Source organism: Ctenocephalides felis, unplaced genomic scaffold (genome assembly GCF_003426905.1).
Source record: "Ctenocephalides felis isolate EL2017-DRISC unplaced genomic scaffold, ASM342690v1 CF-g0.4_SCAFFOLD_03571, whole genome shotgun sequence".
Taxonomy (NCBI): domain Eukaryota; kingdom Metazoa; phylum Arthropoda; class Insecta; order Siphonaptera; family Pulicidae; genus Ctenocephalides; species Ctenocephalides felis.
The window spans coordinates 70,104,899-70,120,872 of NW_020539725.1; the positions used below are offsets into that span (position 1 = coordinate 70,104,899).

At 28.1% G+C, this 15,974-nt stretch overlaps 1 protein-coding gene across 1 annotated transcript; it reads right to left on the reverse strand.

Annotated features, from left to right (window-relative positions):
* Positions 1 to 1,909: 1,909 nt before the first annotated feature.
* LOC113385450 lies at positions 1,910 to 7,968 on the reverse strand. Its single transcript, XM_026623302.1, has 4 exons — positions 7,828 to 7,968; positions 6,291 to 6,476; positions 4,433 to 4,666; positions 1,910 to 2,133 (listed from the first exon to the last, which is right to left on the reverse strand). Exons 1-3 carry the CDS (start codon positions 7,883 to 7,885, stop codon positions 4,449 to 4,451), a joined length of 462 nt encoding a protein of 153 aa, XP_026479087.1. The 5' UTR covers positions 7,886 to 7,968; the 3' UTR covers positions 1,910 to 2,133; positions 4,433 to 4,448.
* Between the last annotated feature and the right edge of the window lie 8,006 nt (positions 7,969 to 15,974).

The window sequence follows — 15,974 nt, forward strand, 5'->3', positions numbered from 1 at the left end:
TTATTTTTAGGTAAACAATAAATGTTAGTATATAATATTAAAAAATTGTAGACATGGGTACAGGACAACGTCTGTCGGGTCATCTAGTAATTAAAATAAAAAATTAAACCAACCATTTAAAAATGTCGCGCGGTTTAAGAAATGTTTATATTGAGTAGAAACAATATTTTATATAACAAAAAACTGAAAAAATCTCGAATAATTCATCTTTTCAATCAACTATGATATAAGGCACCTTTAAAAATGCAGATTTCACAAGAAATTTAGACAAATCTCTTGCTCAAATTAATCATATATGTATATTTGAAGTATGAAGTATAGTTTAAATATATTTTATACAGATAAATATTTTTAGTATAATACCTACAATTTTATTTGATTCCACTTACCATTTGCCCAACTATTCGCCACTATGCACAATACGACTAAAGCCAAAATAATCTTCATTTTTCCACAATTAGGCCAAATTTTCTTTCCGATTAATATTTTTGTATGATCTGTATGCAGTCTGCAGATTACTGAATGTGCAAATTGCAATATTTTTTCGTGCTTTAATATACCTATCTGAGTGCAAGAAATCAGATAAAAATTTACGTAAGAAGTCTTAATAACCAAATTCCTGATATGTTTTAAACAAATGAGAAATTTTAACTAATTTGTTTATGAAGTATTTATGTAACTTGTAATAGAAAAGCGTACATTTACACTATGCACTAGGTTTTTAATAGGTTTGTTTTATTTTTTTAAACAAATGAAAAATGTTATACATATTGGTTTATGAAATATTTTAGTATAAAAAGTGATTTTGAATTAATAACTTAACGATTCAGATATTCAAAAGTTGGGATATAAATTACAAAAATGCGATTATCAATTATTTTCTTTTTTTCTAAGTGATTTTAATACAGATTTTAATTTCATGTTGAGGTGATTATATTACACATTATTAGACCTTGATTATTGATCCCAGTTACGTTTTCGGGCCTCATATTATATTTATATTTGTACTTATTTTTATATTTATATTTATATTACGGATACAATATTAAATTCAGTAATTACAAAAAATAATTTATCTTAATTGGATTTAGATAATTACAGTAAAATATAACTCTGAAACAATATTAAGCCTAAAATTAGTATTATCTAATACAATAACTTGATTTCATCAATTACTAGTTAGGACCTGACAAATTGTGACGTAATTCGAATTTTAGTATAAAAATGATTTCTTTCATATTACATTTGTCATTTGGACTCTGTACCTTGAGGAATACATACCTTTCTAGAAAGTGGTAAATATTTATTACATAATATGATAACATACTTTCATATAAATGAATATTATAGCAAATACAAGACATTGAGGAATCATATAAAAAATGATTATACTCAGATAAACCTCTAAAGTTCATATTCAAATTTCTGCAATAATTAATTTAAGTAATTTAAGTAATACTTTTTTTTCTTTTTGTATCATATACATTTGCACCTTTTACATAATAAAAAATCAGCAAATTTTTTGACAGTCCTTTGTAGAATGTCTAAATCGGATGCCAAAACAATAATTGGGTATGATGAATAAAAATACATTAATTCATAAAATGTTACAACCATGCTTCTTCAAATAATTTGTTTTATAAACTGTTCTTAGGTAATACTAAATTTACATAATTTTTGTATAAATTGTTTTTAGGTAAGGCCAATTCTTCGAAAAATGCAAATGTTACGGTGCTATCTTCATATAAATTGGTAGTAATAACTGTCAAAATGTATTTGTTGTGTGATTTACACATAATACCCAACCTACAAAACGCAAAAACGTCAAAATAACAATTTTATCATGAGTTTTCTTGGATTCTCATTTATCGAAGAATTTGCCTCTAACTGATGTTCTTCTACTGTTCAATTTTCATATATATTTTTCATTCATTATTTTCAGGATTGCATTGGCAAGTAGCATAATCCATTTTGAATCCTGTTTTGCACCTGCAACAATCTCCTATGCAATCGGAAAAAGGTGCATGAGGCCCTTTGCAAGGTTGAAGGCAAATTCCTAACATCATGTTTGGGTGATTGCAGTGTCGGCATTTTCTTCCAATTTGTGGCATTCTCTTACTAATGTACCATAACCTGGGTAAAGATCAAAATAAATTATTATATAATTGTATTTCAAAACTGAACACAAATTCTTATGAAAAAATAATTTTTGTGTGCAAATAATATGCTTGGGGGGCAGACCTTAATCACGTGATCAATTTTTAAGGATTTTTAGACCCTCATTTGGACTCATATATTTGAGTGAAATGTTCACAAATAACACTACGATCTGATAACCTCATATAAATACCAATTCCGTTTCATTCATATATATAATATTTAAGAATTTGATTTTTTTTCTATGTATTAATAAATTTATTTTGTAATAGAGATTGAAAATACAGCAAAAAAATATATGTTGTGATTTGATATAAGTTAATATCAGAAATATTAAAGAACGAGAATGAACTAAAATTGCTTAATATAAAATGGCTATAATATATATAAACTAGAATGGTCTTTAATATGGACATTTTCCAATTTTTTTGCTCCCAAGGGCTCAAATGGTTCCAATTTTATAAAAAACAATTCTTTGAAAGTTTTAGCTCTTGATATTAACTTTTAGATAGTGCGCAATTCATTCAAACTTCGTATGGAAATGGCATGGAAAAAATTTTGAAAATTAAAAAAAAAATTTTTTTAGGTATAACTTAGCGACCAATGAATTAAAAGTAACAATTTGTGTCATTTTTTATTGAAAATTCGATGCTCTGCAAAATTTTTTCACATTTTTTCATGCAATTTCCATACAAAACTTTGATTGAATTTGAATTTGAATTGAAAGACAATATTAAGAGCTAAAACTTTCATAGAATTGTTTCTTATCAATTTGGAACCAGTTGAGCCCTTGGGAGCAAGGAAATTCGAAAATGTTTATATTAAGGACCACCCTAATATATACATTTGTACTTACAATTAATAAAGATGCCAATCAGAATGCACAAAGCTAAATAGTAGCTTCCACTTTTCATTTTAACTTATAAATTCAATAACGTTTGATTCAATTTTATTTCTACACTTATAATTAGTTATAATTTATGAAACTGATGTTATATATTTGAAATCTGTAGCTAAACTAAACTTGAGTTGCGTTTAAGTTAATATAAACGTAAAACAGATGGAAGAATTTGCATCTACGTAGGAAATTAGAAATCTAAACAACTAGATCACGTTTTGTTTATATAAAGCTAAAATAATCAGTAACTTATTTATAATTAGCATTAAAAATATTCGAGTTGGTAAATTATTATCAACTTGGTGTCCTGGAAATTGCAGTAATAAGAAATTAGGTACCAAGTTGCATTGCTATTATTTAATTTATATATTTGAAGTTACAACTTTTAAAAATATTATGAATAGTGACCTAAAAAGAATAGATTTATAATATTCTTCGATCTTATTAACTTCCCGTAGGGTAAGTTATAGTAATCGCAAAAAAATCGAAAATGAAAATTTTTATATATCTTTACGTTTCAGAGGTTTCTGAACATTTTGGCATACCTTAGAAAAAATGGATGTATGTGTGTGTGTGTGTGTATGTATGTATGTGTGTGTATGTATGTGCGGATACAAATTTTCGTCGACGATTTCGGGAACACGGGTCAACCGATTTGAATAATTCAAAAAACATTCGATTCGTATTGATAAGGAGACGTGCTGATTAGTTTTTGGCGGAGGCAGGTCTAGCCGTTCCGAAGATACGGGGCAAAAAGTGCCGAAAACGGTAACTCAGTTTTTGAGAGAACGGAGCGTCCGATTTGAATAATTCAAAAAACATTTTACTTGTATTGACAAGATGAAGAATCGATAAAATTTTCATGAAGGTAGGTCTAGCGGTTTCGGAGATATGGAGGAAAAAGTAAAAAAATGAGCCATTTGGCGGTCAAAAATGATCATTAGACATATGCTCATCAAATTATCAGATATTTTATAGAGATTTTAACAATAAGTATACAATTTGTTAACATTCCTATGGGTTCCGTACCAATGCTTATGCGTTAGACAGCGACGCGGCGCTTACGCGCTTTATATTTTGTCCCTATGCAGTTACAGCAGTACGATTGCTTTGAAAAGAAAGTTTAGATCTTCCACAATATGTCAAAATAAAAAAAAAAAATTAAAAAAAAATTTTTTTTTTAAAAAAAATTTTTTTTCAAAAAAAAGTAATTTTTTGTCCAATTTATAGTTTCTCAAAAATCTTATTTTTTCAAAGTAATTTTTTTTTTTCAAAAATGTTAATTGTTTTGAAAAAAAAAATTTTTGGTACGGGAAGTTCCAGCAATTTGCCTTAAGGCACGATGCCTTAATTGCCTTAAGACAGAATTCCACTTACAGCTAGTTATTTTATTTTATTGTCCTACAGGGTCAGTATAAGGATTGCATTGGCAAGTAGCATAATCCATAGTAAATCCTTGTTGGCATCTGCAACAATCTCCAAGACAATCTGAGGAAGCTGAATGTGGTCCAGGACAAACTTTGAGACATTTTCCAAGAACCATATTAGGATGGTTGCAATGACCACCGTTTTCTTCTAAGTCGTGACATTCTCTGACCACCAAACCATCGCCTAAGAAGGTAATAAATAATTTATTATTTATGCACGAATATGCAAATACTATATTCCACATCAAAACGAAGTAAAAATTAATTTAGTTTCCGTTTTATTGATTTCAATAATTGTTTTAAGCGGATTGTCTTAATTTTTTCACATTGCCTATATCAATTGTAACCTTAAAATAATAGAACTCATGCAAATATTAGGTAAATCTAATGAAATATTGTATACGATTTTTTTAAATTTTGTTAACCGCATTATTTATAAAGTTAATTTAAATCAGTGTTCTCTATGGTAGGGCTCACCATAAAAAGCTAGTTGATTAGTGGACTTGAAATTACTTTAACCCTATTTCTGATATACAATATCGATGACAAAGAGGCAAACTATTTTGAACCAGATTGTTTTGTTTAGTATTTACATTTAGGAAATGTACTTAGGATGTATTTATAATAATTTCGTTGTTATATTGATAAAACTTATCATATTTACAATATTTCTTTAAAAAAAATATTGAATGAGTGACGTGTTCCTATAAAAAACTTATCATAAATTTTATAGTTTAAAATTGACCACAAAATACTGATCTAAATTTATTATGTTTTTAGCATTATTTTGTTCATTAGTCTTTACTCTGGCTTTTGACAATTCCTTATTTTTTTTCAATTTTAAACGATTTTTTTTTATTCATTAAAACTTTATTTGACATTAATTTCAAATGAATGCTTTTTCATATAAATTTTATTTTGGAAGTATATAAAAACGTTTGTCAATTTAACTGATTTTTGTATTTACACAAAAAACGAGCATTTTTGAAGATAAAACATTTTTAAATTATAGTTACTCACAATGTGTAAAAGCACTAATTACCAAGCACAATGCAATAATAAAAGTAGTAGTTTCATGTTGATTATTATAGCCAAATATTTTTAAATTTATAATTGTCTATGTGTAATTTATCAATAGATGTGGTTGGCAAGCCAATACAGACGAAACTAAAATCAAATCATTATAACATCTCATATAATAAATAAATATTATATAATGACGAGGTCATTTTGCATACTTAAGGATAATTCTTGGAAGTGTTAAGAAATATTACGTATTATATTTGATTAATTGATACTAGATTTTTATCAATTCATGATTATGTTTTGCAAAAAAAAATCTGTATAACAACAAAGTCAATGTGCAACCAATTTTGACCTGTAATAAGCTTAATATTTAAATTAATATATGTAAATAGTCTTTGATTAAAAATTGTTAAAAAGGCTCACTAATGAATATCCTTTTAGAATAGATGGTAAATATTCATATATCTTCAGAATTATTGAATGTCTTTTTTTATTGTGTAAAGTCAGATTGTTATTATTAAAGAAAGAAACAAAAAAAATGGTAACAAAATTTATAAAACGTTTAGCTTTTTGAGTCTTTTAAAAAACATCCAACTTATGATTATGACCCAATTTTTGACCCAATGTTATGACGGTTTAATCGAGCGCATAAAATTATTGTTCAACCAATATACATGCAAAACAAATTGCGTTATTTTTTATATATTTATAATTATTATTACAAAATGAAAGTTTCATTTATATCTATTGTTCTATGGCGTCTGTATATGGTTTGCATTCACAAGTAGAAAAATCCATATTAAATCCATCCTTGCACTGGCAGCAATCTCCCATACAATGGGCAAATGAAGAGTAAACAAAGGGCTCAGGGCACACCTGAGGGCAAGTTTTTAGCTCCATATTGGGATGGTTACAATGTCCCCCGTGCTCCTCTAATTTGTCGCATTCTCTTTCAACCAAACCGTAAGCTAAAAGAGAAATGATATATTAATCGATTGTAGAACTATTTGTGCATGACATTGTGCCTTAAGGCAAATTGGTGAAACTTATTTTTTTTTAAAAGCTTCAATTTTTTTTAAGAAGTTTGAAAAAAAATACATTTTTGAGAATTATGAAATTATGCCTTAAGGACAATTCGAAAACTTCCTGTACCACAAATTATAAGTTCTTAAGAAAGCTTTAACATATTTCAAAAAATTTGAAGAAATTAAATTTTTGAGACTTTTATGATCTTTGAAAAAAAAATTGACTATTTTGAAAAAAATTAATTTTTTTATATATTAAAATTTTTTGAAAGTTTCGAACTTTTGAACTTCCTATGGGTAATGTTATAGAAATTGCAAAAAATGGAAAATGTAAATATTTATATACTCTTACGTTTCGAAGGTTTCTGAACACTTTGAGATATCTTAGTAAAATAAATGTATGTGTGTGTGTTTGTATGTGTGTATGTGTTTGTATGCATGTATGTATGTGTGTGTGCGGATACAAATTTTACATCGACGATTTTGAGAGCACAGATCAATCAATTTGAATATTTTAAAAAAGCATTCGATTCCTATTAATGAGGATTAGTTTTTGGCAAAGGCAGGTTTAGCCGTTCCGAAGATTCGGGCAAAAAGTGCGACTTTAATAATACAAAACACATTTTACTTGTATTGACAAGATGAAGAGCTGTATAAATTTTGGGAAGGCAGGTCTATCGACTTTGGAGATCCAGTAAAAGTAGTAAAAAAATAATGCCAGTTGGCGGTCAAAAATTACCATTGGATGTACGCTCATCCAATTAATAAATATTTTATAATTAATTATTAAAATCTAAATTTGATAGGAATTATCAAAATGTAATTTTTTTCAAAAACTTTAAAATTATCAAAAATCAAAAGTTTTTCAAATTCACAAAAATTTTAACTGTCTAGTTTAGGACATTTGGCAAAAATTTGGGAATTTCTCAATATGACATGTTGGTAAAATAAATTTGTAGTTTATTTTCTATGAATTTAAAAATTAAAACAATAATCTATTGATTGTAATACAAAACTAAAATATTTTGTATTTATTAATAAAATTAAAATTTAAAATTAAACCTCATCATAAATCAATAATGGACATAGATCAAGTATCGATTTTATTTTGAACCTTTTATAGTTACAAGATTGCTGGTAGAAGACAATTATTCACTATTCTGTACTTTTTAATACATTAATTACAATTTTTGTATATATTTTATAAATATTTTAATATTAAAAAAATCATAAAGCAAAATCATTATCGCATTTGTCATAAGTCAAGACGATAATAACTATCATATCTACTTACATGCTTCAAAAACACAAAACAGCACACTCAAAATAAACACACAAGTTGCACCTTTCATATTGATAATATATCTGTTAATTAAACAAATTACTTGTTAATAATTAATTTGATAAAGATTCGTCTTGCCTTGGAGTTCTCTGAATACTGAAGTCACTTCAAATTAGCATCTTATATAACAAAACAAACAGTAAACATCATGACTGAGCTATGGATATCTGTGTTTGTTTGCATTTTATATTAATAAATTATCTCAAACGAGAATGCCATGATTGTATTCATCAGCAATTTATCGAGTGATGCATATGCTTATGTATTTTGAAATATTAAAACAAATTCCAAAGAAATATTTGCCAAAGAAAATTCTTTTGCACTAATCAATTGTAGTTGAGGTTGGTTATTTATACTGTAAAATCAGATGTGATGATTTTATTAATTTTAACACTTACGGGACGGCACCGATTTCAAAACAATCAACTGTATCGGCTGCAAACTTGATTTCATTGTGTATGTTATGCAATTTGTTTGATAAAAATTTGTGGTCATTGAAGGACATACATTTATAATATTAATTTATTTTTGATCATTTTACAAAGAATGGTGACGTTCAAAACAATTTCCAAAGTGCATGGCTAGTTGATTTTGACATGTTTTACAATAAAGTGTTGTTTGCTGCCTTAAAGTAAAATAATCTATTGGATGTTTTATATTGCTTGGTATTTGTATTCTGGGTGTTTGTTGATGTATGTCAAACTCGATTATTGAAGGAGAATCGGCACATTTGCTAATATCTTTCCGCTCTTCATTTAATTTGTCAAACTTCTTCTTTTTGTTGGTTGGATAATATCATCATCACATTCATCACTATCATCGGTGCAAATAATAATTTCGTAAAATTTGTCTGTATGAATGTCTGTTTGAAACTCATCTCCACTAATGCTTAATTAACAAAATTTACCAGTTGTTTTGCCATATTTAAAAGCACTCGGTCGTTTTAAATTCTAAAAAAAAAGACTGTATAGCAAAGAAAAGCGCTAAAAATACTACTAAAATACCTTAAAATTATTTTCAAAATACAACACTGTTTATCACTGGTATATGAAGTTTATTCAACTTTTCTGAACAAACTGAGTCATTGTTTATAAAATAGCCTGTGCCTCACAGAGTATGTTTGTCCACTCAGGTGGACAGCCGTCCCCAAAGAGTTAATTTTAAATATCAGGTTATCTTTATTATATATATTTTTTATTTACAGATACGTTTGCATTGACATGTATAATAATCCATTTCATATCCTTCTTTGCACCTGCAGCAGTCACCAAGGCAAGTCGATGATGCAGAATTTGGTCCTGGACAGACTGCTCTGCATTTTCCTAATTCCATACCAGGATGGTCACAGGTACCTCCGTTTTCTTTTAAATCGTGACATTCTCGAACAAGTTGAGCTAAAATAATGAAAATTTATTTATGTTTTGTGCCATAACGTCTACTAATTTGGTTCTAGTAGTTCTAACTTCCAAAAGGAGCAGTTTGTTTTCGGAACAAAATCTGCTTTGTTAACTTCCCATCGGATAAGTTATAGTAATCGCAAAAAAATCGAAAATGAAATTTTTTATATATCTTTACGTTTCAAAGATTTTTGAACATTTTGGCATACGTTAGAAAAAATGGATGTATGTGTGTGTATGTGTGTGTGTGTGTGTGTTCGGATACAAATTTTCGTCGACGATTTCGGGAACACCGATCAACCGATTTGAATAATTGAAACAGCATTCGATTCGCATTGATAAGGAGACGTGCTGATTAGTTTTTGGCGAAGGCAGGTCTAGCCGTTCCGTAGATACGGGGCAAAAAGTGCCAAAAACGGTAAGAGAACGGAGCGTTCGATTCTAATAATTCAAAAAACATTTTACTTGCATTGACAAGATGAAGAACTGATTAAATTTGATGTACCATTAATGTGAAAAAACTATTTGATGTACAATATATATTCTAAAACATCAATTTCTCTGTCATTTTCACAATGTTAATATTACAAAAAAAAATAGCATCATGTAGCATTTTATATACACATACATATGATTTCTCACTTTACGATTATTGATTGTTTACTTCTTAGAACTAATAATAGTTTTATTTAATTTTTAGATATAATAATAATTTTAATTACATGTATAATTGTTGATACAATCGCCATTTATCATTTTAAATAATTTAACAAATTAACAGTTGCAAAATATTTCTTAGAAATTTGTTACTGAACAAAATATATAAATAAACATAATTAATAATGTTTAGATCAAATCATGTCTTGGTAAAAAATTATTTAGTTTACGGTGATTTTTTTTGGAACTAAATAAAAAACTGCAAGAATTTTAAGAACAATTTTTTAATATATCATGCTGTCTATATTCAGAAAAAAACTGGAATTTATAAAAAATTTCAGTCCTTGAATTAAAATAAATTTATTTTTATTATATGATATGAAATTTTAGGTGTTGTTGTCGTATCATTTTTCAAGTGATTTTCTAACTGATTTTATGAACTACAAAAATGTACTAACTTTCTCATTAAAATCTAGGTATATTTCTGTATGTCGTATTTATGATTTTGTTTTTTTCAGAATAAAATACATTAGTATTATATAATATATAATAGTATTTTATTAAAATAGCGTATATTCTTTACTTACCATTTGCAAAATAGCATCCTATTATAAAAACGAAAACCACTTTAATAAACATATTCATTTCAATACTGTTTATAATAAATTTCATCAAGTTTATGGATTTTATGTTTATTACTATTTACTCTGGTGGTCATACAAATATTATTTGGAGCTATGAAACCTATTATAACAATTTTTTATGATTTATTTATTGAATTGCTCTGTCGTGATAATGTGGACAGCATCCGACGATTTGTCATACCTTATATTGATATTTTTTTCAAGGCCGACATATGGAATTTGTTTATATTTGAAATCTGGAAACGACATCATCATCAAACCTGTCAATATTTAGTTAAGAGTTTTAACAGAATTTTACATAAATACTTTTGATTTAAATGGCTTTTGGATAGATATTTTGAGATTATTGACTTTCCGGAATATTTGATAAACACTAAGAATTTTTTAGTTTAATAAAAGAGTTGCTGGTACATTCTGATGAAGTTAAAAATCACAGTTTGTTCAAATGATCGAAATTTTCAAAATATCAGTCTTTGAGTATTTATTTAAAATGAAATATATTCATAAGTAAAATAATTGTACGTCTAAAATCCATATAAGCAGAATATTTTTTCATAAATAACATGGAGAGAAAATCAGTTTACTTACAAATTTGATTTTCCTAAAATAGATTAATTGCAAATTTATATTTTTCAAATTTTCTTGGTTGAAGACCATTAATAGTTTTTAAGGACCAAATAGTTTTTAAAAATTCTAACAATTATTTTTTAAATTTTCTTATACTTAATAGTTTAAGTAAAAAAATTGATAAATAGACATTATGAAGAAAATCCAAAATGTATTATTTATTTGATTTTTTTAATGTTTATTCTGTGTTCTAAATTATTTTAAGACATTTTTTTTCATGACGTCTAAAAAAATTTTAGAAATAATTTTATTATTTTTTTCCCATATTTTGTCTCCAAATTATCAAACAAATTCATCTGCATTACAACATGCACAAATTGGAGATGCATGGTTTAACAATTATTCCATTACATAATAATTTATATTTTTAACATAATTTTGGCTTAAAACACACGTTCTGGAATTTTTGCATCTATTTTGTGAAATGGTGAGAAATGTGGTGCATGAAAAATGAATTTTAATATTGCAATTTTTTGTTCGTTGATTGTTTTGTGTACTGGTATGTGAAATAATAAAAATTAGGTGATAAAATAAATAAAATTGAAATTATAATATATTAATAATATCATCAAATATGTCGAATTTTGGACAAATAAATGCCCATAATGGAAGATGCCTATAAAATTGTTAACACAGATTTTCGCTGGTTCGAGCTCCAATTAGAAGTATTAATAAATTAGTACTTTTAATAAAATGTATAACAATTAATTTCAAATACTAGAATTTATACTATTCAAACTTTGTAATCTAATTTACTAGGAACAAATAATTTTTAGCAAAAGTTTTTTGAAATTGCACTTCGAAATTTGTATAGTGAACCTGTTAGTAGTAGTATTAGTAGTATAGATCACCATTAAATGTTTTTTCTTTAAAAAAAAATATGTTAATCATTTTTTGTAAATTTTTAGCTGACACTCGTTCAGATGTCCACAATGGAGAAATAATATGTGGTTTAAACGAAAAGCCTGGTTGTGGGTCCTGTGACGAAACTTGTTCCGGCTTTAAAGTGTTTTCTAACTGCTCCAACTATTGCTCCGATCACATATGTTCTTGCCAAGATGGATTTGTTCGAGATAATAACTTTAATTGTGTTCTTAGAGAAAATTGTCCTGCAAATAGTACTAGAATAGATATTGCTTCAAAAGGTAAATAAAACTAAGAAAAAAAAATTGTTCAAAAAATATATTTCAGAATATTATTAATATTGCATAAAATTTAATTTTTTCTAGAATGTGGTAAAAACCAACACATGGGCTGTTTGGCCTGTAATCCTACATGTGATAATCCAAATCATTCCCATAAAGAGTATGGATCCATGGATTGTCTTCTGGAAGGATGTGTCTGCGACGAAGGATTTGTTTGGAATCCAACAACAAAATCCTGTATTCCACAATATCAATGTCCAGGTAGTTTATTCAAAATATATTGCCTTGAATTAGTATCGCAAAAAAGTTGAAAATGAAAATTTTTATATATCCTTACGTTTCAAAGGATTCTGAATATTTTGGCATACCTTAGAGAAAATGGATGTATGTGTGTATGTGTGAGGTTTTGAAGATACGGAGCAAAAAGTGTAAAAAATGGCAGGTTCTGAGAGAACAAATCGGCCGATTTGAATGATTCAAAAAATATTCGATTCGTATTGATGTGGAGACGTACTGATTAGTTTTGCGTATAGGCAAGTCTAGCCGTTTAGAAGATACAGAGCAAAAAGTGCAGAATTTCCGATTAGATCCTAGACATCCGCTCATAGTGTTGTGCCTGAGCATGTCGTTATAGCTGAGTTGGTTGGCGCGTCATGCAATTTTTTTAAATTCTTTTTTATGTTTGTATAGTTGATCTAAACATGAACTATTTAAAATTGTTAACTCAGTGCATTTATTTCGCGAGCGAAAAATTGATGCATTTGAAATAAAATATGTTCATTCTAACAATAAGTCCGTTTAATTAGATTTTGTTTATATATATTTCATTCAAACATATATAAACAACGTCGTCTAATTTAATAAGTTTTCACATTTTGTCTACCAGGTACAAATAATGAAAATTCTAGTTTTTATAATATTTATCCATAGACATAGACGTATTTTTCGAACTTTTAATTACGGTACGGGAAGTTCCAGCAATTTGCCTTAAGGCACGATGCCATGCGCCCCAATAGTTTCTTTTTACAAAATAGATAAATGAAACATATGAGAATAATATTTCTCAGATGCAAAAGTGTTAGCTCGAATTCAGGCGTATCTCAGCATTCTGAAATTGTTTATTGCTAAGCTGGTTATCTTGATAATAATTTGAAAAATTATTTTTTGATTTTATCTGTATTTTTTTTAAATGTCTACTTATTTTGGTAATACTATATAAGCAACATTAATTATTTTCGAGCTGCAAACAATTTTTACTCCAGAATTTGAACTATTTTAAAGATTTTTCTGAAAAATACAACTTACGACTAAATTGCATCGTTATTAAGCCATGTAATTTATTTTCAAATTAATAATATGTTTTTTTTATTTTTATAAATATTATTTTTTCTAATCTAGGTTACTGTGGTCCAAATGCAACATATGCCCCTTGCAGCCCTCTATTGCCTGAAAGATGCCCTTGGCCTCAGGTAGAAGTAAATAATTTGAAAAGTCGTATGTTCAATATTGCACTTTTAATGTGTGGTAAAGAAAGATGTGTGTGCAATGAAGGATTTTTGTTAACACTTGATGGACAATGTGTCAAATCTGAGGATTGTCCACAACCTGTTGAATGTCCAGAACATCAAATGGTAGGTAAAGGAATCTAGAGAAAACGGTAAAAAATTGATAACAACAGTAATATTCTGACTCCTTTATCACTTACATCAACCATTTTGAATAACTTATGAAAAATTTATATAAAGATATGTGTCCATTACCTTAGGCTGCAGCAGCTACAAATTGCCCAAGAACTTGCTCAAACTACATGGACAGAAATTTCACCTGCGACGATTCCACAACAAGTATAAAATGTGTTTGTGAAAAAGGACGAGTTTATGATGACAATGGCAATTGTGTTTTTATAGAAGATTGTCCTGCAAATAACACAAGTACAATAGTCCATGACTTCAGTACACCTACAGATGGTGATACAGAAAATACTACAGTAAGTGTAGGAGATTTAGGCAACAGTACCAAAAATTACAATGAAAGTTATGTTATGGATAATCAAGAAAATCCTGAAGATCAAGTTTTTGGTCAAGCAACACCTGATGTTAGAAGCCAGATTAATTTGGGAGGTGCAAACCAGGCAGAAAATTCTACATATGATGATCCAATTCTTATTGATGAAGTAACATTATACAATGATAGTTTGACTGACTTACCAGAAGCTGACGAAATTGAAAGTGTTCCTATTAATGACTCTTTCCTGTCACAAATTGAAAATAATTTGTTCAATCAAGCAGAAGTACTCTCAATGGATGATGCAGTTGCATCAGAATTACAAGATCCACAAAATTCACCCATTGTTCAACAGATTTTATCTACTGATAATAATAATTTGAACTTGCTGCTGATGCAAATGATGTTAGACAGTTTGAGTAATAATTCTAGCAACTCTCCACATAATAATGATCCAATTATACCAACTGTAAATTCCATTCCCAATATCAATAATACCATTAATATTGATGCATCCAATCAAACTAAGAATTTTGATGTCAACACGTCACAAACTTCTGTGACGTTACATCCAGTCCAAAATTCTACTCAGAATCAAAACAAAGGTTCAAGTGGTAGTTACAATTTGCCTCCTGGTTCAAACCAAGACAAAAACTTGAATTTTGCACTTTACAATGCATACAGTGAGAAAACTACTGAAACAAATAACGCCTCAAAAGTTCTAGAAACTTCAAGACGTTATGAAACACTTTTGCAGTTTTATCCAAGTTTGGTACAAAATTCAGAACATGGTTTTAATTTGCATCCAAATACAAATTCTTATCCAAGTTTAATGCCTAATACAAATGTTAACTACAATTCTGGTAAACCATCCAATCCCAATTATAATAATCATGATGTTTTGAACAACCCTTATTCTGATTTCAATACTGGCTTTTTTACAAATCCATACATGTCTTCAAACATTAATCCAATATCCAATTTTCAACCTGCTCCTGATCGCAATTTGAATACACCAAATGTTGATCCCACTTGGAACCAAGGACTACCCTTGGGCAAAAACACCCTACCAGGTTTTTCACCAAGAATGGATAATAGGCCAAATTATTACAATCCTAACCAAAATGCAAATACGCCACCAAACATGTTACCTTCTATTGGATTTAGTCAAGACATTTCTCCGATTTTACCAAGTATTCCAAGTTGGAATATTGCACCTTATACAAGCAATGAAAAATATTTTGCAGAACCTCCTCAATATGGATATAAAAATAAGAATGGTAATTCTAATAGTTTTTCGTATCCTGTGCCAAGTCAAATTATACCTCCAATTCCAAGAAATCAATTTTATCTACAAAACTCACCTTTCTATAGAACTTTTTATCCTGAAGATAGCAATAATAATTTCATGCCGTTTTCTAGAAATACTTTTCCCAGTCCTTGGGATCAACCTGTCCAAAATCCTTATCAACAATCATATGGAACAATTCGTCCAAATTTTGGAGTACCCTTTGCCCATAGTTATTTTCCACATATTGATTCCGCTGAGTTTTGGAATTTTATGGCAAATGTAGATGCATACAAGAATCATCAAAATTGTTTTAGTCAATACTTTTCTTGGGAAC

Bases quoted from the DNA above. Each gene is read 5' to 3' on its own strand.
- LOC113385450 (XM_026623302.1), bottom strand. From the start codon at position 7,885: ATGAAAGGTGCAACTTGTGTGTTTATTTTGAGTGTGCTGTTTTGTGTT. The intron at 6,477-7,827 runs GTAAGTAGATAT...TTTCTCTTTTAG, and splicing joins GTTTTGTGTTTTTGAAGCAT to CTTACGGTTTGGTTGAAAGA. The intron at 4,667-6,290 runs GTGAATGCAAAC...TTACCTTCTTAG, and splicing joins TAATATGGATTTTTCTACTT to GCGATGGTTTGGTGGTCAGA.